At 40.6% G+C, this 25,128-nt stretch overlaps 1 protein-coding gene across 5 annotated transcripts in view; it reads right to left on the bottom strand.

Annotated features, from left to right (window-relative positions):
* Positions 1-25,128, bottom strand: part of Ids (iduronate 2-sulfatase) — a 115,435-nt gene that overhangs the window by 76,514 nt on the left and 13,793 nt on the right. For 3 of the 5 annotated variants that reach the window (XM_050129229.1, XM_050129230.1, XM_050129232.1), the window contains exons 7-9: positions 23,706-23,832; positions 21,747-21,920; positions 18,582-18,764 (exon numbers count right to left, since the gene is read on the bottom strand). In XM_050129229.1, the coding sequence (XP_049985186.1) occupies positions 18,582-18,764; positions 21,747-21,920; positions 23,706-23,832 (484 nt within the window). Of the gene's footprint in view, positions 1-14,038; positions 14,150-15,725; positions 18,765-21,746; positions 21,921-23,705; positions 23,833-25,128 lie in introns of those variants that run through there. The other 2 variants (XM_050129231.1, XM_050129228.1) reach the window with 2 other exon arrangements.

The raw sequence follows: 25,128 nt of genomic DNA, 5'->3' as shown, positions 1-25,128 counted from the left end.
ATGAAAGACCATATCTCCGACCCATTATTGAAAATATTCCCATCCCATAACTTTCTTCATTTTCATATATGTAGCTCAGGTTCTCTGCCGTGGCTTCCCTTTGATTTGAAAGCAATACAAAGTAAAAAGGGAAATGAAAAATCTAGGCACAGAAAGGAGGGCGCTTGATCTTTACGCACATGTTCGTGCCCTCCAGTTACACACAAAGGCAATTTTCCAAACCGGTGGTCGACAGCCTTTCTCCTTTTCTAGCTTTATTTTCTGGCAGCGCCTCAGCTTTGGGCTGGCTGCTCTGTACATCATTTCAGCTAAAATCTACCCCTGGTCATAAGGCCTAGGACAAAAAACATTGTGGAAGCAGCAGCAGGTTCCTGCACAGAGGACTTGGAGGTGAGCTTCCAACAGACCTGGCAAACATGGGTGTGACAGCTGCTTCAACCTAGCCAACTATGAACTCTTGGACAAGTCACTTACCTCATTTGGGTACTAGCTCCCACTTCAGAATAAGGAGCTGAGTGGACAGTCTTCCAACTCCCAGTGACTGTTCTGACTATACTGTCTTTGGCCTGCCTCAAGCACTTCATTTCATTCATTCGTTTAGCAGACATAAATGAGTATGTGTCAGTCTCTAGGTTACAGGCTTAATACAGGAGAAAGAGTAAGAAATATCCCTCTTGGAAACAGATCACTGCAAGACAATATATATAGTTCTAGAGGAAAGACACAGGAATCTGAATGAGTGGACCCTGCGGACTGGAATAGGAACCTCTGTCACCTCTTTGGAGGTCAATTTGGCACAGGAGTCTACATACTCAAATGTATACACTGTGTTTTGATGGCTATAGTTAGTTAGAAAAGCTATTTTGTTGGGTTGCAATTGTTTGGGGCTGTTTGCTTTATTTTATTTTGTTTTAGAAAATCTACTAAGTGACTTGTAAATCCCAAGGAAGGCCACAATTTTAGACCTTAATAATGGGCAAGGGAAAATGATTAAGAATATTCCAATAAATACCACCAAAGGTCCAGACACACATACACAAAAAGCATTTTAGCAGCAATGTTTATTGCTTCTGCTGAACAGTGGTGGCCACCATGACACCACTGCTCCCTACTGCAAACTGAATGAGAGCTTAGGTCCCAAGTCACATGCCTGCTTTCTGGTCATGAAAAGCCTCCCTCCCTGGCATACCCAACCTGTGATCCATGGGTCACATATACCCTAGGATATCTATGAATGTGTCCCAACACAAAATCATAAATTTACTTAAACATAAGCTTTTTATGATATTTTAAAAACTAGATTGCACAGTTTTCCAGCATAACTTTATAGATAGCACAGTCTCATTATAATGTGTAAAGAACATGAGCACCTGGCATTTTGTCTCTCCACTCTGGCAAAATGACAGTACCAGGAGTTTCCCAAGGTTAGTTGCCAAAATATTGACTTATGTCCTCGACACATGCCTTGGACCAGCTAACTACACTTGAAATTTTATCCTTTAGAGATATGTTAATACACAGAAGAACACACAATGGAATTCTCCATGTCATAATCTACAGGAGCAACAGCCCTGAAAACAAGCCAAAGAGTCAGCAACAGTTTAGGGAACTGACACAAAATAAGGCACCCATGATAAAGATGGACCTGGAAGATGACAGTGCACAGACAGAGCCCTCAAAGCACTGACTAGGGAAACAGATGCAAATGAGATCATTGCACAAATGAGTGCAAAAGCACAATGAACTGAGACTTATGAAGTGGGATGCAGATGCTGCAAGTTGCACTGTGACTTAGTCAAAGGGAAGGATGCCCTCGGAGAGGGTAAAGCTGCCCCTGTCAGTCAGGGTAAACTTTTAGAATATGTGGCAGGTTAGTATAGGCCAAACAAAGGGTCTGTCTCAAGGCCAGCTTAACGAACTTTCTATTTGTCCTCATAGTCATGACAAGTCACTGGCGTACCCAGGGAAGGCAGGAGGAAACATACACGTAGTAGACAGACAAGAGGAGCCTTCCTAAAGGCTCTCTTTGAACTGTGGATTGGACAGTACTGCTGCAAGGGTGCAAGGTCAGTCAGAAGGTGGTTTCTGTTCAAGTGCTAGGAGGCGGTGACACACAATGGAAACGGGTAGATTTGGAAACTTGGATGCAAGTACCTACCTACGTCCTCCCTATTAGAACAGCCAGAAAGCCCAGAGCCAGAAAAAGCAGTGGCCTCTATGCTAAGTACTCCAAATATATTCATGTGCATCAGATGTCATAGGGGAAGAAGGAAACTCAGGCACTCCAGGTTTTGTCCCCCAGGGAAGGGCATCAGGGAAATTTTCTTGATTGGTGTGCCTTAGAAATCTGCAGTTTGTGGGAAGTCCTTTAAAAGTATGCCCCATGTATTGGTCACTCTCTACAAACTGATGGTAAGGCCCTATTGCTGAAGGTAACACTTCTCACTGAGCACAGAGAAGTTGAGCTGGTGCTTAACAATAGCCTTTACCCCTACTGACTAGTTTGTGTTCACAGTACTGTAAAGTACTCAACATGCTACCAGAAGAGAAAGCTAAGCACAACCCAAACCCAGCTACACACTGTGACTTAAAACCACTTTCTGGTAGGCTTCAAGCCAGCTCAATCAGATGGAACCCATGCCTGACACTGCTAGGGTGGACAAGAACAAAGTCATCATCAGAGAAGCTTCCCCTTGTAGCAGATGGGAACTAACACTGAAAGCCACAACTGAACAATAGACAGAGTAAGAGACATTGGAACAGTCAGTCCTCATTGGGATGTTCTCAACAAACTCCTCCCGCCAGGGCTCAGGGATCTATGAGGAAGAGGAGGCAGAGAGATTATAAGAGCCAGAGGGGATGGATGACTACAAAGAAACAGTATTTTCCAGACACAGCCTGATGCACACATGAACTCACAGAGGCTGTGGCAGCATACACAGGGCCTACACAGGTCCAAGTCTGATGGGGTCCCAGGCAGACATGGGCTCCCTCCTTTAGCCAAAAGGCCATCTGCAACTGACACCTGCTTACAAAGGAAAAGTTAGTTTTCTTCAATGGAATATCACTGGGTATATTAGCCACACTTAATGGTAGACATGCCAACATGAAATGAACTCAGTAATATTTTTGTATACTTTTGATCTCATATTGTTTTGTTTAGGCATTTTTGCCTCACTGGCCTTTTGCTTGTATATTACAGTTTCTGATTTTGTTTTATGGTATGTGTATTGTGTTTTTTTTTCTTTTTTTCTGATTTATTTGGGTTTTTCTTTGTTTGCCTGTTGGTCTGCTTTCTACACAGAGAGAAAAGGCATGGATTTGGGTTGTTGGGGAGGTAGGAAAGATCTAAGAGGAGTCAGAGAAAGGGGAATTGTGATTAAAATATATCGTATAAAAAGTTTTTTCAATAAAAATGTATGAAAAGGTATGCAGCATGAGTAGGCAAGAGTAGAGGGAGGAGAGGGGAGCAAGGACATGGAAAACAAAAAAAAACATGTTTTAAAAGTAGAATGTAGGAAATAAAAAGGAGGTATACTATCACTCTAACTTTTAATATATGACACAGAAGAAAGGCTACATTGGCTAAGCACTGTGATAGTGGTTTTGTTATTGGGTTTGTTTATTTGTTTTTATTGGTTGTCCTGGTGTTTGAACAAAGGGTCTAGTGCATTATAAACAAGCATTGGTCACTTTTTTCTATCACCACGTCTATTTTTTACTTTCTCTAAATTTTGAGACAGAATCTAACTAAATTGTCCAGGCTAGCCTTGAACTCTGCAGCTCAGATAAGGCTGATCCTTCTGCCCCAGCCTCCTCAGTCACTGGAATTTTCTTTGCCCTTGTACAGTTCCTCAAATTTTCTATGATAATTAATTTTTCCTAAATAAGGAATATATTATTTCTTTAAAAGAAATCACTCAACTTCTATAAGAGACAAAACCTGGATGGAAGAGGGCATAAAGAAAATAGAAAGAAATCCAACTGACTACCACTAAAGAAAAACTATAAGTTTTTATTTATATTTGAACTCTTTTACCATTTTTAAAGGTATTTCCAAGGCTATATGAGAAGTTCCCCAGACTTCATACAGTTAAGCATATTATTTTTAATAATTAATATTCATTATTCAACCAAAATTCTAAAAGACAGAAGTCTTAGTAGTTAATTCTCTGTGCAGTAACAGCGTGGATTAGGGTTACTTAATGCTAGAGACTATACTTTGGGCCATATAGTTATATGTTGTGGAGGTCTAATCAATGCCTGCTTCCTATAATTCCTGGCCTCCATCCATTAGATACTAGCAATGACAAACAAAAAATAAATAAATAAATAAATAAATAAATAAATAAATAAATAAGAGACTCTGGTTACCGAAAAGTGTCCTCTGTTCTTGTTCTCCTATTTGCGAAACCTAGCTCCAAACCTTTATAATACAAGCATGTAACCTGGAGCAACTGCAGAGACCAGACAGGTATAAAGGGGTGATGGGGAGGTGGCTCCTGAGAGGGGAAGAGCAGAATACAGGTGCTATTATTAAGGAGGAAATGGAGAATGGCAAGGGGGGAGAGGTTTCTGGCAAAAGGGGTGGAATGGCAACAAAAGAGAGATGGAGCAAAGAGTGATATCTGAGAAAGCTATAGGGAAATCATATTAACTCTTTTTCACTTACTATTTTATATATTTATACCTACATATGTATGAATTAATTTAACAAATACACATCTATTTTTTTAAAAAAAAATAAAGTTACATCACTTACGGTGACAATGCTTCCCTTCCAAAGTCACAGACTATCTAACAAAAACCACATTATCAGGTATGGGAAACCTTTTCAGTTGTTGTCAAAGGAGTCCAAGTAATTCCCAAAACAACACCAAAATATAAAGTCAAGACACTATACTGTTGAGGACACCATACACTGATGTGGGAGTGTCATATATCAATCTGTTGATTTCATTGGTTAAGTTATAATAAACCAGCTGCTTGGCCTCATGGCTGGAACATAGATGGGAGGAGTAAACAGAATAGAATTCTGGGCAGAAGAGGAAGTGAGGTCAGACTCTGCTCTGCTCCCAGAGAGACCCGACAGCTCTGCTGGAGCAGAGACGCCATGCTTGCCATGCTACATTCTCCCAGGATGGACGAAGGCTAGACTCTTTCTGGTAAGCGCACCTTGGGGTGCTTACACAGATGATTAGAAATGGGCTAAATTAAGATGTGAGAATTAGCCTAGAAGAGGCTAGATAGAAATGGGTCAAGCAGTTAAATGAATACAGTTTGTGTGTTGTTATTTCGGGCATAAGCTAGCCAAGCGGCCGGGGTGTTGGGGACGCAGCCCCGCCGCTCCTATTTCAACAATACACTTCAGACATAGAACTTGGAAGACTTGAGCTGTAACTGACCTGGAAATTTCCTCTCTGAGGACTGACAAGCTCTCACAGCACTGAAAAGAGCTATGCGAGCTGCCAATGGAGAAAAGCAATCAGAAGTCCTACCCAGTTATCACACCTAGGAATCACAACAGTAAGCAGAATACCAAAAGATTCTGAAAGGTGCAAGGGCAGCAGATATATCCTGACGGTAACCAACAGCCGTCTAGTTGGACTAAAGGCCCACTCAACAGGAGGGAAATCATGGTTAACACGGTAAGTCCAGAACTATTATCTGTGCCTGGTGAAGTCAAGGACCCTAGAAAAGAAACTACTATTGTCACCTTCCTAAGCCAGTTTAATTTCTAACAGCATTCTAAAACTTAGCCTTATACCCAGCGTAAGTGTAGTTTTCTCCCCTCATCAAAGAAGCTTCTTTTTTGCAACAGGTGGAGACCATTATAGAAGCCATTAAGTGGCCAAAACGCAAAGAATTGTAACCTGGATTACAAACACTATTGACACATTTATAACACACCCATACACCTAAGGTTCACAGAACATCACAGAAGAGGAGTGGAAAGATCCAGGGATGTCAGGACATTGACTATGAGTCACTGTCTTCTACATATGGCAGGGAAGCTGCACCTATGAAATGTCAAGACTATAATTGCCTTACAAAACATGAATATTGGCAATAACAATTGGCATGCCAGAATGAATGGAAGACTCTCATAAGGCCCAATCCCTAAATGAGGAACTACAAGGCCACTAATGACTGCTAAGAAAGAGAGAATCAGTCTGCTCCAGAGAGGAGACACTTGAGGAGATCCAGCACCAAGTGGTCAGCACTAAAAACAGCACACACGCAAACACACACACACGTGAGTAACACTAAATGAACTCCACCGATTTTGGGGGGGGGTATGTGTGTATGTAACAGTAATAATTAATGATAAGAAGCCATGAACTCAGAGAATCCCTATCTCAAAAAACCAAAAAGAAGTCATGAATTTGAGAAGTGGGGGTAAATGTGAGAGGAATTGGAGGGAGGAGAAGAGGAGACATTATGCAAATATAGTAGTCACATATGAGATTCTCAAAAGTAAATATATTTTTTAAAAGAAAGAAAAATGCCCGCTGATATCAGAACATGATCCAAACATGCAGTAGCATGAGAAGAATTCTGAGTGCCAGTGAGAAAATTCCAAGAAACCAAATCTTGTGACCTCAGTTTCTTCAAAAACAAGGAATTGTTCTTGGATTATGCTTTCATGTGCCTCCCAGATGTAGCAGATAGAAGTGACTTTCCTTCAAATTATTTATTACAAGGGGCTATTGTTATCTGTTTATATGTCTCTATGGAAAATCATGGTTTTGCGATGTGTAGTTTGTTCTTGTTATTGGACACTTTACTCATGTGACTCTTCTTAGCCCTTGGAGTATAAACTGTCTGATGCTCTGAATAAAGTTGGCTTTTGCATGAGTCTGCCTCATTTAGTGACTCCATCCTCCCAGATGCTACCACCTTTCAAGCCATGACACCCTGCAGACCACATGCCTGCTGTCTCTGAATATACCACACATAGGAGCAGACTCTTCCAACCATGAACCAGTGTTTCTCCCTTTACCTAATTGCAGCTGCACAGCTAGATTTACAACAGGAGTGAATGAGCCTGCTTCCTCTTTTCTACTGCAAAACTACAAAGCAAAATAAGAGGCATGCCATTGTCCACAGAGGTGCTTACTCATGAGCAACTCACTACCAATCCTCAAGATGTAAGCCCTTATATGATGGAAGAAAGAGGACCAGCAGGAGAGGAGAGGGGGAACAAGAGAAGATAATAAGTAGAGACAAATACCATTTTTTCTGTCATATAAAAATCTAGAATATGCATGAAAGAGAGAGAGACAAAGAGACAGAGAGAAACAGACAGAAACAGAGATAGCCAGAGAGAGGAAGAGAGAAAATGGTGTTCCAGTCTTGATGTGGGAGTGTCATATATCAATCTGTTGATTTCATTGGCTGAGTAATAAAGAAACTGCTGGCCCTGATAGGTTATAAGATAGGTGGGTGGAATAAACAGGATAGGATGCTGGGCGGAAGAGGAAGTGAGGTCAGACTCTGCTCTGCTTACGGAGAGACCCTCAGCTCTGCTGGAGCAGAGACGCCATGCTCAGCTCTCCCAGGCAGCTGCAACCCACGATGGACTTAGGCTAGAATCTTTCCGGTAAGCGCACCTTGGGGTGCTTACACACATCATTAGAAATGGGCTAGTCCAGGTGCGAGAATTAGCCTGTAAGGGCTAGGGTTCATGGGCCAAGCAGTTCTTTAAATGAATACAGTTTGTGTGTTGTTATTTCGGGCATGAGCTAGCCAAGCGGCCGGGGTGTTGGGGACGCAGCCCCGCCGCCGCTACCTATTTCAAAACAGTCTGCTTCTCTGAGGATGTGATAAATGATCAACAACCTAGGGGAGAAAGGGTTATGTAACTGACAGATTATAGTCCACCATCCAGGAGATGGTTGTCTATGTAACTGATAGATTATACTCCATCACCAAGGAGAGCAGGGGGTTATGTAACTGACACATTATAGTCCACCATCAAAAACGGGGGGTAAGTAACTGACAGATTACAGATTATGGTCCACCATCAAGGGGAGTGGGGGTCTATGTAACTGACAGATTATAGTCTTTCATCAAGGAGAGTGGGGGGTTATGTCACTGACAGATTACAGTCCATCATCAAGAAGAGCGAGGGTCTATTTAACTAAAAGATTATAGTCCACATTCAACGAGAGCAGGGGAGTTATGTGACTGACAGATGATAGTCCACCATCAAGGAGAGCCGGGGGTTATGTAACTGACAGATTATTGTCCAGCAAGGAGAACAGAGGGGTCTATGTAACTGATAGATTATAGTCCACCATCAAGGAGAGTGGGGGTCTATGTAACTGACAGATGATAGTCCATCATCAAGGGGAGCAAGGGGTCTATGTAACTGACAGATGATAGTCCATCATCAAGGGGAGTGGGGGTCTATGTAACTGACATATGATAGTCCACCATCAAGGGGAGTGGGGGTCTATGTAACTGACAGATGATAGTCCACCATGAAGGGGAGCATAGGGTTATGTAACTGACAGATGATAGTCCACCATCAAGGGGAGCATGGGGTCATGTAACTGACAGATGATAGTCCACCATCAAGGGGAGCATGGGGTTATGTAACTGACAGATGATAGTCCATCATCAAGGGGAGCATGGGGTCATGTAACTGACAGATGATAGTCCACCATCAAGGGGAGCATGGGGTTATGTAACTGACAGATGATAGTCCACCATCAAGGAGATAGGGGCAAGAGCTCAAGGCAGGAACTGAAGTATAGGCCATGGAGAAGTACTAAGTAGAGACTTGCTCACCATGACTTGATAAGAACCTTCTTCTAAAGCACAGGCCCTCCTGCTATCCACACAGCCAGGATGCTCCTCCATTAATTAGCAATGAAGAAAATGCTCCCACAGACATTCTCACTGGCCGATCTGATGGAGATATTTCCTCAGATGAGACTCTCTCTTCCCAGGTATGTCTAACTATGTATCAAGTTCCCAAAACTATGACAGAGGGTATTTGGCCAGAGGAAGGAGACCAACATGGGAGTGGGAGACAAAAAAGAGAGAACAGAGGAGCAAATATGAGCAAAGCACAATTACATAGAGGTATAAAATATCAAACAAAACACACCATTTTATACACTAAAAAAATAAGCAAAAGAAAAGGAAGTCTTGAGCAATATCAAAACACAGCAGCCTCAGCCTCACACAGAACAGGTTAGGGACCTGGAAAGAACAAACACGGTCAGTGCTATCACAATTTGATTAATTTGATCAAAGGTAGCTGATCAATAGTGTCATTCATTTAAAGGAAGCACTGAAAAGCCTTGACAGAACAGCAAGAACTGTACACACACTAGCAATGGCAAATTTAAGCCAGGTGGTGGTGGCGGCCCATGCCTTTAATCCCAGCACTCAGGAGGTAGAGATAGGCAGATCTCCATGAGTTCGAGGCCAGGCTGGTCTAAAAGAGTTAGCTCCAAGGACAGCTAGGGCTGTTAGACAGAGAACCCCTATCTTAAAAAAAAATGGCAAATTTAGAGGGATTTATTCATATGAAAACTCAGGCTGTTCTTAACACAAATACAAAAAGGCATGCTTCTAATAGTGTAAAAGAGATGAATACAGAGCTGGGCGGTGGTGGCGCACACCTTTAATCCCAGCACTTAAGAGGCAGAGGCAGGCGGATCTCTGTGAGTTCGAGACCAGCCTGGTCTACAAGAGCTAGTTCCAGGACCTGCTCCCAAACCATAGAGAAACCCTGTCTCGAAAAAGCAAAAAAAGAGAGAAATGAATACATAAAACCTGCTAAGTAAATAATGAGTTTTGAATATATAACCTGAAAAATGTTCCTTCCAAAACATACCAAAAAGGGCAATAAATTAGTAAAAGGGCTTTGTAAATGCCACAATAGTCCTGCTCCAAACCCTCTTACCCACATAAATCATAGTCTCCGAATTCTAGAGAAGAAGAAAGCAAAGTAAGTAAACCCAGGCTCATCTTAACTCTTGCTTCCTTAGCATGTGATGATTTTCTACTACTCCTCTTAGCAGTGAGACTCCTGAGTGGGCCCTGCTGCACCACCCAGTATCCGACTCCTGAGGTTAGTCTCAAGGATGACCCATTTGGTGTCAATTTTAACTAATTTTGTTTCCTCTAATCTGGACTTTTCTCCCATCAGAGGATAAGAACCTTTGCCTAGAATCCAGAGTCTAAATTTCACATCTTTGCCAAGCATGCTAATCTCAGCACTCAGGATGCTAAATCAGGAAGATTTGAGGCAAGCCTTGGATACATAGGCAGACCTGTACCCCCTTTAAAAATCAATAAAAAATAGACTTGCATTATGGCTAACAATGGTCTCAGACAATATTTGAAGTTACAGTTGGAAAACTCTGAACCCTCAAGGAAACTCTTGACAGTGGCTTCCTTGCCACAATAGACTGCCCTGTATTTTTTCAAAACCTCAAGCAGTACATGGCATCTGCTACATCTAGTGCATGAAGGAACAAGGAAGCTAGCTGGAGCTTCCAGTGACATGTGTAAAGGCAATACCCCAAAGTGGTGAGAACTCTGACCCACAGTAGCCACACAGGTGACCTAACAGTACCCACTGATGACAGATTTCTGTTTCACATACACATATGGAGCAGAGAAGAACTACCCTGTAGTCTCCAGAGACAGCTCAGAGTAGGCTAAGCTGATAGGTTTTTTTTTTATAATAGACAAAAGGAGATAAAGGGCAGAGGCCCAAGGGTAATCCCAGTCTGCCCAGATCTCAGGCCAGAATTCACGAGACCCCTCCAAAGAAACTGGAACCAAAATGATGGCCTTTTGGAAGGAAAAGGAGTCAAGCATCCATCTGAGAAGTTATAATAGAAGCCATTCACACAGGGTGGTTATGGCTGGCTTGGGTTGGACCCACCCACTTACAGCTGTACAGAAAATTCCTTCTGTAACCCAGGTGAGGCTTCTCCAGTCACTTTGCCACCTCTCACACCACACTCGCACATCTTAACAATAATGCCTAATGTAGCACACACCAAAAGAACCACAATCATGAATTTTAACAGATCATTTTACATTCATGTTGATAGCAGCCCTGTGAGGAATAGTCAAAGATACAAACAACCCATACACAGATAAATGGCTAAGCAAAATGTAGTATATACATACAACAGAATAATATTCAGCTCAAGAGGAAGGACATTTCTAACATCCTACAACATGGTAGCATACTGAAGACATTATAAGGACTGCAATAATCTGGTCACAAAAGGACCCAAATGTATGCCTAAAAATCTATGGAACCTTAGAATAGTCAAAGCCACAGAAACAGTATCATGGTAGTAGGAGTTGGAAAAGGGGGAAATGGAGAGTTACTATTTAATAGAACAGAGTCAGTTATGCTAGAACAAAGTTCTCTAGATGGATAGAGGTGATTAAAGCACTAAATGTAATTTTACTTAATGCCTCAGAAGTACACCATTGAAAGTAGTAAATATAGGACAGTTCAGAGGTATGCACCTTTAATCCCAGCACTTTGGAGGCAAAGGCAGGTGGATCTCTGTGAGTTCAAAGTCAGCCTGGTCTACAGAGTGAGTTCCAGGACAGCCTGGACTACACAATTAGACTGTGTAAAAAAAAAAAGTGATTAATCAACATAAAACCAGATATACTGAACCTGATAGAAGAGAAAGTGAGGAATAAATAGCCTTGAACACATTAACACAGGAAGCAACTTCCTGAACAGAACACCAATAATGCCGACACTAAGACTGACAATCAACAAATGGGACCTCATGAAACTGACAAGCTTATATAAGGCAAAGGACACTGTCAAAAGACAAAATGGCAGCCTACAGAATGGGAAAAGATCTTCACCATACCCTCATCATGACAGAGAAATAATATTCAAAATATATAAAGAACTCAAACTAGACATCAAAAAATAATCCAATTAAAACGGGGTAAGAGACTGGAGAGATGGCGCGGTTAAGAGCACTCACTGGCTACTCTTCCAGAGGTCCTGGGTTTAATTCCTAGCAACCACATGGTGGCTCACAGCCATCTGTAATGACATCTGGTGTCCTATTCTGGCCTGCAGGCACACATACAGACAGAACGCTCTATAAGTAATAAACCTTTAAAAAAGATATAACAGGAATTCTTTAATAAATAAATAATAATGGGATACAGATCGAAACAGAATTCTCAACAGAGGAATCTCAAATGGCCAAGAACCGCTGAAAGAATTGTTCATCATCCTTAGCCATCAGGAAATGCAAATCAAAATGACTCTGACCCCATCTTACACCTGTCAGAATGAGTAGGATAAAAAACGCAAGGGACAGCTCATGCTGGAAAGGATGTGGAGCAAAAGAAACACCCTTCCACTGCTGGTGCGAGTGAAAGCGTGTACAGCCACATTGGAAATCAATATCTTCTGAGAAAATTGGTTATCAATATATCTAAAGACCCAGCAATACCAATTCTGGACACATACCCAAAGGATGGTCCACTATATCACAAGGACATATGTACAACTATGCTCATAGAAGTTTTATTTATAATAGCCAGAAACTAGAAACAACCTAGATGTCCCTCAACCAAAAAGTGGATAAAGAAAATGTCCTACATTTACACAATGGAGTATTTATTACCCAGTGGCAAAAAAAAAAAAAAAACCAATGACATCAGAAAATTTCCTGGAAATGGATGGAACTATAAAAGATTGCCCTGAGTGAGGTAACCCAAACAGACCCAGAAAGACAAATATGGTATATACTCATTCATAAGTGGATACTAGCTGTAAAGTAAAGGATAACCAAGCTACAACCCACAGACCCAGAGAAGCTAAGTAACAAAGAGAGCTCAGGGGGATGCGTGAATCTCCCTGTGAAGGGGAAATAGAATGGACATTGCCAGTGGACATGGGGATGGAGGGTGGTGATGGAAACAGGAAGGACAGGAGAAATGGAAGGAGAGAGTACTAGGAGAGACAACTAGAATCTGGGGGCATCGCATCTCTGGGATGCGCTAGAAACCTAGAGCAATGAAAACTCCCAGAAATTTGAAGGTGACCCTAGCTAAGTCTCCTAGCAATGGGGAAAACAGAGCCTGAACCACCCACCTCCTGTAACAGGCAAGACTTCCAGGGTAGGAACTGGGACACCCATTCAGCCACACACCCTTTGAATTATTTGTACCAGAGTAAAGATGGCACAAAAGTTGTGGCTGGAGACACATAACCCGAGAGGGAACTTACCCCTGAGGGCCAGGAGCCAGAGGTGGGATACCCCCAGAGACCTAGGATCGAACCAAAGACAAATTTCAAAACAAAAAGAAATCAATGAAATGACTGCTAATAATATTCTGCTATATCTATAGATTTATGCCAAGCCTAACTGTCATCAGAGAGGCATAACCCAACAACTGATGGATGCAGATACAGAGACCCACAGTCAAACATTAGGTAGAACTCAGAAAATTCTGTGGAAGAGGGGGAAGAATGATTGTAGGAGCCAGTGGTATTAAGGACACCACAAGAAACCCCACAGAACCAACTAATCAGGGTTTACAGGGGCTAACAGAGACTAAACTGACAAGGAGAGAGCCTGCATGGATCTGACCTGGGACCTCTGCATATATGTTACAGTTGTGTGACTTGGTCATCATGTGAGACTCTGACCAGTGAGAGCAGGAGCTGCCTCTGTGTTCCCTGCTTTTGGGACCCTTTCCTCCTACCGAATTGCCTCATCCAGTCCTAGTAGAAGAGGTGCCTAGTCCCACTGCAACTTGATATACAATGGCTGGCTGATATCTGTGGGAGGCCTACCTGTATCTGAAGAGAAACAAAGGAAGAGGAATTGATGGGATGGGGGGGTGGGGGAAGGAGAAGAAACTTTGATTGGGATGTAAAAATTAAATAAACATAAAAGTGGTTAAGATGGTAAATTTTCTGACCTGTATTTTACTGATTTTTAAATGCATATTAAAATTTGAGAATTTCTGTAAAAACAGACTAATGCAGGAAAGGTGGTAGTTACAATTATTAACCAATACCTGCCAACTACCGTGAAAAACCATGCTAAAGCTTGAGTGTGGCTTGGTTCTATAGCAGTTGCTTAGAGTGGATGAAGCCCATGTTTGATCTCCAGTTCTGGAAAACAAAATATCTTGTTATTTAGGCTATAGCAACAGACAACTGTAAAAGTAACAGTATACCGAGCTTAAGGCCAGCCTGGGCAAATAATAAATTTTTTGTCTCCAAAAGCTACTGACATTACACTAGATCACAATTAAGACAGTGACTATGTGGTAGTAGACTCCACCTATGAAAAGATAAAATGTCCTTATCTACTCCTATGTATTTGACACAAAAAAGGAGTAGAAATACATACAAATGTCAACATTAGCTATATTCTGAAGGTTGGCATGATTTTTAGTGTTGTCACAATGATAAAAATCCAGAATCACCCAGGAAATAGACATCTAGGCATGCTTGTAAGGGATTATCCTCATTACATTGACTAATGTGGGGAAGATCCACCTTAACTGTCTGAGAACCCAGGACTGCACAGAGCAAGCAAGCACACTAGCGAACACATATCAATTACTCTCTTCTGTCAGTGGACTGTGATACCTTTACTTGCAACCTCATGGACTAGGAGCTAAAACACCCTTTGCTTATGTGTGCTGTCAAAACTGAAAAAGAAACTAAGGGAGCTGGAGAGATGGTTCAGCAGTTAAGAACAATGACTGCTCTTCTAAAGGAGTTGGGTTCAATTCAAGCACCCACATGCAGCTAATAACAGTCTGTAACTGCGGTTCTAAGGGATCCAACTCTTTGTTCTGGCCTCTGACAGCATCAGGCATGCACATGGTGTACAGAGACACATGCAAGCAAAATATTCATACAAAGAAAATAAAAATAATTTCAAAACCCCAACTAAGAAACTTGGCTTCTTTCTAGCTTCATCATTTTTAACTTTTTTTAAATAATGAACATCCATTACTCTTATAATTAGGTGGAAAGACAATAACACCAAGACCCCCCAAAAAATCCAAAGGAAAACAAGTCTTTATTCAGTTCTCAAATGGAATTGTTTGTATGGTTAATACAAAAATGAAGGAAAAATTATCACACCAGAAAAGAGCAATTTATTTTATTAGATTAAAAGGTAACACCCATAATATGACCACACAAAGTCAGACAACTAGAAATGCAAAGCTCAACTGTCACACAGAGAGAGTAATGGCTCATGTCACTAATATGCAAAGAATCAGAAGTCAAAGCAGGATACAACTTTCACCTATTATTTTGGACCACAGGCTTGCTTTCTCGATGCTATGGTTTTATGTATAGGCTTGTTGACTTTGTTTTATAACTTTAGTATGCTATATCAGCAATAGAGGACAAAATAGAGCTGCTTTCGATGACTCGGCAGTGAGAGACCATCCTATGGTAATACTTTGAAACCCAACATTTTATTCACAAAGTTGATCATAGCATTATGTGTAATACTAAAAATTTGGAAATAACCTAAATTTCCAATAACTGAAAGAAGGTTAAGAAAATTACAATAAAATATATTACCAGCAATATAAAATATCTGCAAAAGTCACCAATAACCATATATTGTATTATAAATTGTATTATAAAGAACATAGAGGATCAAGAAATGGCAAACATTCATACACCCAAAAGAACAAGATATTACATGACAATCTCAGGATAAAGCACTCAGACATTTTCTTCTGTTTTATTGCATTTCTGATTTCCAATTTTTCTATAATTAACACATAAAATTCATGATGATAAAAAGCGCCTTTTAAAAAGTGAAGTAAATAGAAGATTTTTTTAAAAACATTCAGTTTCCCTAAAATACAATCTAAAGAGTCCCGGAAGCCTCAGCCTCTAAGCAGTGGGGTAGGGGAGCCAGGCTATGAAGAATGGCTATGAAGTGGTTGTAGCAAAGAAGTGAGGGCACAAGCTAGAAGGGCCAGGGAGGCAGGGATTGGCAAGGAAAAGTTAGCCAAGGAAAGGGGCATTGTGGAGCCAGGGAAGACTCTGACTGCTCAGCGGAGGTCTTTCTAGACCCTTAGTAGGCACTGACGGTGTTCTCAAAGGGCAGGGTCAAGAGGAATTTTTTAGGAAGACACATGGATTCCTTAAGGAACAGGGGAGGGAAAAGGGGGGTAGGTAAACAATTTGGGAAGGAGAGGAAAAAGGAGAGAGGCAATGGTGATTAGAATGAAAGGAAGAGGCTGATGGCCACAGCAAATTCCCTACTCTATGCCTAAACAAAACATAGTTTGCTCATTGTGGGCAAATGCATGACAGTAGGAACCTGCTAATCAGTTAGAATCCAGGGTAGTTCTGCCCAGTAGAATAGTCTGCTATGATGGAAAAGCTTTATGTCTAGTCTAGCTACTGAGCACTTGAATTATGGTGTACCGGAAATCATTTAAAATGTTATTTCATGTCAATGAATTTAACTTTGAATAATCACAAATGTCTTGTAACTACTATGTGGATAGCACCAGTGGGCTTATGATTTCATCACAGGCAGAATTTGGAGGGGGCTGACACTAAAACTGTGGTTTAGGAGATAAAATAAGAAAACTGAAATGTATATTCTATGATCAAACAGAAACAATAAATGAATGCAAAATTAAAAAAAAAACCTTTTATCAAAATCTGTCCCTATAACTGTGGAGTAAGAGATGAAGCTAAGCAAGATAAAAACATGCTGTAAAGAACTTCTAAATTGTAAAAATGGCACTGAGTAAATACAATGAGAGCAATAAAGATGAAGAACAAGAAGAAACTGAAATAAACCATCTACAAAAGCCAGTTTCTAGATGAGAGGCAAACGTAGGGATCAGGAGAGACGAATGGGACCATCAATCCCCAAATACAAATTGCTGTTGCCAAGACAGTCACTTGATTGCTCAGGAAAATAATTGTGCTATCAGCTACCCCTCTACTGTAGGTCAACTCGTAAAAACAATCTGACTTTGAGATTTTACAGCCTTAAAAATAATATCTTGGCTTTTGGGTTACAATTTAATATACAAGAATAATTAAATCTACTTAACTATTTGCTGTATTTTGTGTTAAAAACATTTACTTTGAAAGACTGAGGCATTTTTAAGGAGAAAAGTATTGAAATCACTCATTTAATACAAGACTAAAAGCACTGTATGTTGGAAAGCTGTTGATTAATGATAACTGAACAGTTTTCAGCACATTACAGAATTGACTTTTTTAAAAACAAGGATAGGTAATGAAATAACCTTATCCCTATTACATACCTTCTTATTACTTCCATATTTAGGGGATATTCAGGGAATACAGAAGTACATTCTGAAAATTACTTACACCCTAAAGTTTCCACAAGCCATAAGATAATGTACACTTCATAAGTTTATGTTTTCTTTACCAAAAAGTAGAAGTAGAATAGCTCCTGCCTCCAGGATAAGTGGGTATTTGCAATTCTCTAACTAGGAATAGGAATATGATTTTGAATGATTCAAATCATGGGCATAGTTACATTTTAAATGCTTTTCATTGTGAATAACAGACTTTTTAACAGATACCAAGTTCAAGAGTTATACTATTTACTAGCAAATTATTATTTGGGTCAGCAAGTACTGAAATAGTTAACTGAATTTTGTACCTTTATTCATACTTTACTAAGCACTACTTATTATTTAATGAAGAAATGCTGCATTAATAATCCCATGTGTATTTTATCTTTCATTTTGAAATCTGTAGTCTTATAAACAAAAGTTGATCATAGACCATATAGAAGTTGCTTCTAGAAATATTAGTTAATTTCATATTTGAGAAAGAAATAAATCCCATGTTAACATGTCTTGACTACACTGGGCTACCTAAGATAATATGGTCACTTTCTGAAATGCACTAAATTCAACAAGTAAATTATTTCTTTAGTACAGTACTATTCTTGGCTACCATGGATTACATATACAAAGGTATGATTACATTTTGTTAAGTTCACTTTTGGACTTACTTAAGTGATGAGTGCTTTTAAAATGGAAGCGCTTCAGCCTAGCCTAAATCCAATGATCATTTATAACTTAAGAAGAACTAAATGAAAAGATTTGTCTGCCACATAGTCCTAAGCCAAACTGTTGATGCTGTTTTGATTGCTACCCACTAAGGTTATATCTAATACAATAGGTAGTAAAAGATAGCCACCTCTAATGCCACCTTTCATGAGATAGAGAAGGGGGCAAGAGGACACATATGTGGTCCTCCGAGGCAGGCAGAACTCAAGGATTCAATGAGTGGGGAAGATCTCCATGCTGGGAGTCATTATATATATTGTGATCCTGCAGTGGGTCAGAATCCACAAAATAGAGTTCCCCTGCATGGATGTCAGAAAAATTAGCCAAAAATTCAGCAGGATTAAAGCCAACCCACACTGTATACCTATAGTCTATTGTACGTATAGAGTAGCCCATGATCTTTATATCTTTTAAGCTTGGCTTGTCAGAATTCCACTGAGGGGAATCTGCAGGCCGGGGGTACTGACTATAGGCAATTGACTCCCGGGGATTACCAAGAAAGTGTGGATCCTCTTCCAAGTCATGGAGCTGTAAATGCCTCTGGAGATTCTGGCCTTCTCTGCAGAGCTCAACATGAAAAGAAGGGATGGGGCACCGAGGAGGAACTTGTAGTCCGGCAAGTCCAGCAAGTGTGGGGAAGAGAGATACAAGTTCCACAAGGTCCGTGACGTGCCCACCTGAAACAGGAAGCAGCACAGCTTGTCTGGTACACCGCAGAGCCAAGCAAACCAGAGCCTTTCTGAGCACCACCTGGTACCCATTTCATTTTCATATACAACATCCAATTTTTAGAAAAAGAAGCTTAGAAATGCTGCCTCTACAGGACGTTTCCCTTCACTAACAGTAACACTGAAGGTGTTTCTTGCCTGCTGGAAGCATTTTTAAACTACTTAAATTTTGGAGCCAAATAATTGATCCAGACAAGTTTAACCAATTACAGCTCTACCCATGGTGTAAAAGTCTGGTGAAGATTATTCATTTCTAAATATTTATTTTTGATTCATATTTTGTTTTTATTATGGTAAAATACACAAAACTTGAGAGTCACAACCCAACCATTTTTTAGTCACAATACATGTATTCACATTGTGTCATCATCATTATCACTTCTGCAATTCATTTTATATCGCTGTCCCCACCACCTCAGCACTTAACTCTTTACTAAAACCAAACAGTGGTTGTCCATTTTTATGCCACTATCAATTGAAGACACCCATTCTACTTTCTAGAACTATGAATTTGACTACTAGACTACAAGAGATATCTCATGGGAATGGTCTCAGACCACATTTGATCCTTTGTGCCTGGTTTAATTTACTTAGCATGAGTCCTCCAGGCTCATCTATTCTATAGGATACACTGGCATTTCCTTTCTCTTAAAGGATGAATAATATTCTACTGAATACATATATCACATTATATATATTCACCATAGACTGAGAGCAGAAAACAACTACTGGAGAAGGAGACTCACCACAAGCCTACAGGCCATCTCTTAGAATTGCCAAGCTCCCTTGCAACTTATGTCGAGAACTCTAGGGCCATAGCTTTTATGAGTCATCTGTCACTACATCACGGCAGTCTCACAGAGGGACGGTCCGTGGCAGTCATCAACCATGTTCATGTGGGCTATTCAGCAATGCAGCTGCTTCTGAGTCATCAGTGCTCCTGTGAGGATCCTCTCACCCATCTTCCTATTAGTAACCCCAATAAAACTTACTGATTCACCAAGTTAGGCTTTGGTGTAATTGTTACTTTGGTCTGTTGTGGGTTCCCTTTCCAGGAGTGAGTAGATGTGTGTGCACATATGTGTTGCATCTCCCTAGAAAAAGCCTCTCATATACAAAAAAAAAAAAAAAAACACTATGAAAGCAGAAGGCAACATGACCTAATGTATACATCATTGGAGAAAACAATCTAGCCAAGAGGAACTAGGACTGTGGGACATTGCACAGAAAGAATGGTCTGGATACTTGTCAAGAGGAAGAAGAGATGAGGAAGCAAACCGGTCATGAAAGGCCTTGATAGCCATTGTAAAGAAATTTCCTCAGTGAGATGGGCACACAGGAGGGCTGGATTTTGGAGGTTCCGTTTTTGGTTTTAACTTTCACCTTTACAGTGGTAGGGATAAATGTCGAGGCTCAGTCCATTCACTGAGCTATATCCCTACCTCTGCTTTGAGTTTCAAAATTGTTACTTGAGAAGGAAACAGTCTAGGGCACAAGCAAAGAGACTTCAGAAACTTGCTACACCAGAAGGCTGGTGGCAGTGGAATTAATGAGAATGGGGCAGAGACAGATTCTGAATGGAAAGGAGCATGCTTGCTGATGGACTGCATAGCACATATGGAATAAAGAAAAAAGATGGGTTGAAAAGACTCAGAATGTTCTTTTTTCATTACCTGGGATTCAAACCAGGTCCTTATGCATGCTAGGCAAATGTTCTACCATTGAGCTAGATCCTGAGCCTGAATTTTGATTTTGGAGTTGAGTTTTCAGTTAGTTACAGAGATTGGCCTTGAACTCAATCTGTATCTCAGGCAGCTTTTAAGCATGTGATCTCTTATACCTCAGCCTCTCAGTAGCCATGATTACAAATCTCTCTACAGGATGTTTTTGTTGGTTGGTTGGCAGGTTGTTGGGTTTTTTTTTGGGGGGGGGGTCGTGGTTGCAGGGTTTTTTTTGTTTGGGGGCCAACAAGTTTCAAAAAACGTCCTATCAGATTTATCCCAGCAATAAAGAATCAAGCTCATGCCTTGAAACTCTTTAACTTTTCTCTTGGTGTTGGGAAAGAAACATAGAGCATGAATCATACAAAATTAAAAATGCAAAAAGAAAATTGGATGATATAAGCAAACTCAGAAATCTAGGAAAGGCCAGAATGATGATCTAAAACCATGATCAATTTACATAGCAATGAACATAAAGTGCAAGACATAGGTATTAAAGATGGAGCCCGCGGCCAGTCAGTCTAGAAAAGGGAACACCTGACTTAGTGTAGCTCACAGAAAAGCACCCTGAAAAGAGAAATGTCACTGGAAGTATGTAACTGGCACCTGAAAGTGTACCAGACAGGAAAGTCAGGATATAACTCTCAAGAACCTACATCTGCCACTTCACACAGGCAGGAAGAGTGCCTGTTTTTCAAGGCTGTGAAGGCATAGTATGTAGAAATGAAAGTAAATGCCCTTTGCTGCTGGGGGTACAGAGCATATTAACCTGGTGTGTTTTAGTAGATCAACGAGCTCCAAAATAGAAAACACCTCTCAGTAAGCACTGGGTCCCCCAAAAAAGCATGCACACCAAACATTCCACTCATATGTTGGAGAGACTTTGTCTCAGCAGACTACAAACACTTCCTCTAAGGTCTGACATGTTGCTGTCACCTCCAAACAGCCCTCCCCACCTTGGGAATATCACTTGCTCCTTACCCTCTATAATTTCTAAGGGCCCTGATATACAGTGACCAACTCTGGCTCTGCCATGCATTCTCAACCTGGTACATGGGAGATGCTTAAAAAATATATGAACACTAAACAATATTGAGAATGAATTCCAACACACCACAAAGTGGGACAGCTAGTTGTCTGATGAAGTAATTCCCATCTAAATCAAAGGTGCTCTCACTGCAAGGCACTGTCATTTCTATATATATTATACCTGGATTCATCGATTCTGAGGTGGGATCAAAGGGGTCCTGGTAAGGAAAAAGCTTCTCGCCTGCTCCAGGAAGTGGGGCTGTCTTTCCAGGAACATAGAACATCAGTGGCACACGTGTAGTGATGTCAAAATTGCTGTATTTAGCCCATTCTCCGTGTTCACCTAGGGCCCACCCTGGGCCATAAGAAGCACACAATGAAAGAAAATTAGTAACAATATTATGGTTTGTTTACTTTAGACAACATTTCATTTCTCAATGTAAAGAGCAGAGAACACTAAAGCTGATACCTTAAGGAAATTCCTCTAGAATTATAAAAGCTAGTTCACATAAATGCTGCTTTATTAGAAGGCAGATATCTATCCACAAAGAAGAAACCTTCAAATGGGACAACCTTAAATTCTCAAACTATAGTATCTTTTTTTTAAAGTAACTAGAAATTCACACACACATTGAATTTTATCTGTTCAAAAGGCTCCAAATAAATGCACCTCTCCTGCCAAGCCAAGTACCTGTCCACACTTTAGTACCTATTGGGCACATATTCTACCACTCAACTGTACTGAGCAGCTTTTCCTGGATGATAGGGTCCTAAAAGTTAATCACTCCACTACCTTGCCCGGTGTCCTAACTCTTGGCTATGACATGGGCTTCAAGTTCTTAATACTGAGGTTGAATGACTGAAGAGCTACAGAACTATGCACAAGATAAGAATATCTTGAAATTTTTAAAGACATATCATGTACATTCATATGTGAACGAAAAAAATAATCCAAATTTTCAGTCCTGAGTAAGAAAAAGAAATCTGGAGGACACCAGAACAAGGCCCCCTGAATCAACATGATAAAAGCTCATATGAACTCAGAGACTTGAGGCAGCATGGACAGAGCTTAAACAGGTCTGTACCAGGTCCTCGGAGTATATATAATGGCTTCCAGTTTAATGTTTTTATGGGATTCCTGACCCTCCTCCATCAGCAAACAAGTGGATCTGATTCTTGTGTATTCTCTTAGGCTCTTTTTCCACTGTTTTTCTTGTCCAACTCCAATGTGTTAGCTTTTAATTTATATTTTATTTTAATATCCCTTGGAATCAGATAGGAAGGGAGTGGGGAGAACTGAGAGGAACAGAGGGAAGGGAAACTCTAATCAGGACATACTGTGTGAGGAAAAAAAATCTGTTTTCAATAAAGGAAAAGGAAAAAATAAAAGATAAAACTATGTAAGAAAGAAAGCACATATCCCTGAGAGACCAAGGATTTGTCTTTAGACAAGAAGTAGAGAACCTCCACATAAACGTCCTCCAGATCTCTGATTAGAAATGGGAGCTAAAACAATTTCCTCCAAGAAAGAGATGTTAAGAAAGGGAGAAGGAAGGACAGTTGGATATATCATTGGAATACATGTGACACAAAAGCATAAGGAACCACATCAGTGGATGAAGGCAACCAGCTAGAAGAAGAGCAGAGGGTACAAGAGAGGGCAGCAGAGGGGAAGATTAATTTTAATAGAGAATAATGACATATATTTGATGATGCTGTAATGAAGCCCATAACTATATATATATATTAACTTTATAAAAATGTGCATGAGGACTGGAGGGGTTGTTCAGCAGTTCACAGGAAGAGCATTTCCTGCTCTTCCAGAGGACCTAAGTTTAATTCCTAGCACCCATGTAAGGCAGTTCACAACTGTCTATGACTCCAGCAGCAGAGGATCTGAAACCCTCTTCTGTCATCTCTTGTAACCTCTGCTCCTCTTCTAGCTGGTTGCTTTCATCTCATATATCCAAGATGGAAAGCCAAGAACAAGTAAATTGCTCTTAAAAGCTCCCCATGATCCTGAACTCAGAGCACTGCTGTTTTACACAACAGTATACCCCTATGTATGTAGAAATTGTCCAACATGTGCTTCATAGGAAATTGAGATGTTCAATTCACCAGTGCACTGCAAAATGCTTACCATGATCAGAAGTGAAAGCAATAATTGTGTTGCTGGTCAGATGAAGATCATCCAAAGCACTCAAAAGATGCCCAACCTGAGTATCCAAATAGGACACAGAAGCAAAGTAGCTCTGACGGATTTTCCGCTGCAAATGAAAAGAATATTACAAGAGTGAAAGCAACTTTAAATGCCTTGGCATACAAAGAGTATGCCTGAACATCTCTCCCAATCCCAACCTCTCCATTGACTGATGATATTGTTAGCCTAAACCTAACAATCCTTTTCCTCCCTTCTGCAGCCATTTGCTCCAGAGGCCAGACTAACAATCCGCAGGACCAAACTGACATGTCTGAAAGCAAATCAGCTTTCACTTTAGGATACATGTCAAGACAAATGGATGGCATTAACTGTTCCTGTCTCTGGTCTGCATATTCTGGAGTCTCTAGAAATGACCACTGAAACAGAAAATGATCCCTTAATCCTTGCATTTCCAGAGTCACCCATTCTCTAATGAGGAGGATGCCAAAGATACCACTCTGCTCCATTCAAGCCACCAGGTGACTTGAAACACTAGAAATTGATTGCCTCCCGGCCATGGACACCCAAAAGTCCAAAATCAAGGTTTGAGTAGGGCCATTTCTGAATGTTCTAGAGCAGTGGTTCTCAACCTCCCTAAAACTCCAACCCTTTAATACATACAGTTCCTCATGTTGTGGTGACTCCTCAACCATAAAATTATTTCATTGCTATTTCATAACTACAATTTTGTGCCATTATAAATTGTAATGTAATTATCTATGTTTTCTGATGGTTTTAGGTGACCCCTGTGGAAGAGTCATTCAGCCCCGAAAAAGGTTGAGACCCACAAGTTGAGAACCACCTGTGTTTCTTGGCTTGCAACAGTCATTACAATCTGTCTCCATCATCACATGGAGCTCTTCCTGCATCTGTTTCTGTCTCTGTCCTCCCTACCTGATCTCCTTATCAGGACAACAGTCACATTGGGTTAGGAGCTTACCTGATCAGTATGAGTACATCTTAACTTAAAGCAGACTACATTCTAAGGTATAAAGAGTTAAAGAGTTCAATATAGCTTTCTGGGGGTGACACAAATTAACTTCTAATAATGACACGGAGTAGGCCTCTCCTCTGCCCACACTCTCACCAAGCAAGAAATGGCAACTTATTAACTTCATGGACCAAGTTTCAAGTGTAGCTCATTTCTAACAAACTCTCAATGGGCAGAAGAATAATGAAGGGCAACCCAAGAGGAACTGCTGGAACTGCTAGCCAGCCTACACCCACAAGTAAAGGAGCCATAAGCCTTTCCTGGACTGACTCCTGAATACTGTTCATGGGCCTTAAGGCAAATATTGTTCTTCCTCCCAACTACACCCCAAGCAGTAAGAAACAAAAGAACCATCTACCAAATCAGCCCCAT

The sequence above is a fragment of the Alexandromys fortis genome, unplaced genomic scaffold (assembly GCF_014885135.2).
Source record: "Alexandromys fortis isolate MF-2015 unplaced genomic scaffold, M_Fortis_MF-2015_v1.1 scaffold_275, whole genome shotgun sequence".
Lineage (NCBI taxonomy): Eukaryota > Metazoa > Chordata > Mammalia > Rodentia > Cricetidae > Alexandromys > Alexandromys fortis.
Note: the sequence above shows the minus strand (reverse complement) of the source record. Positions and strands in the feature narration are given on the sequence as shown.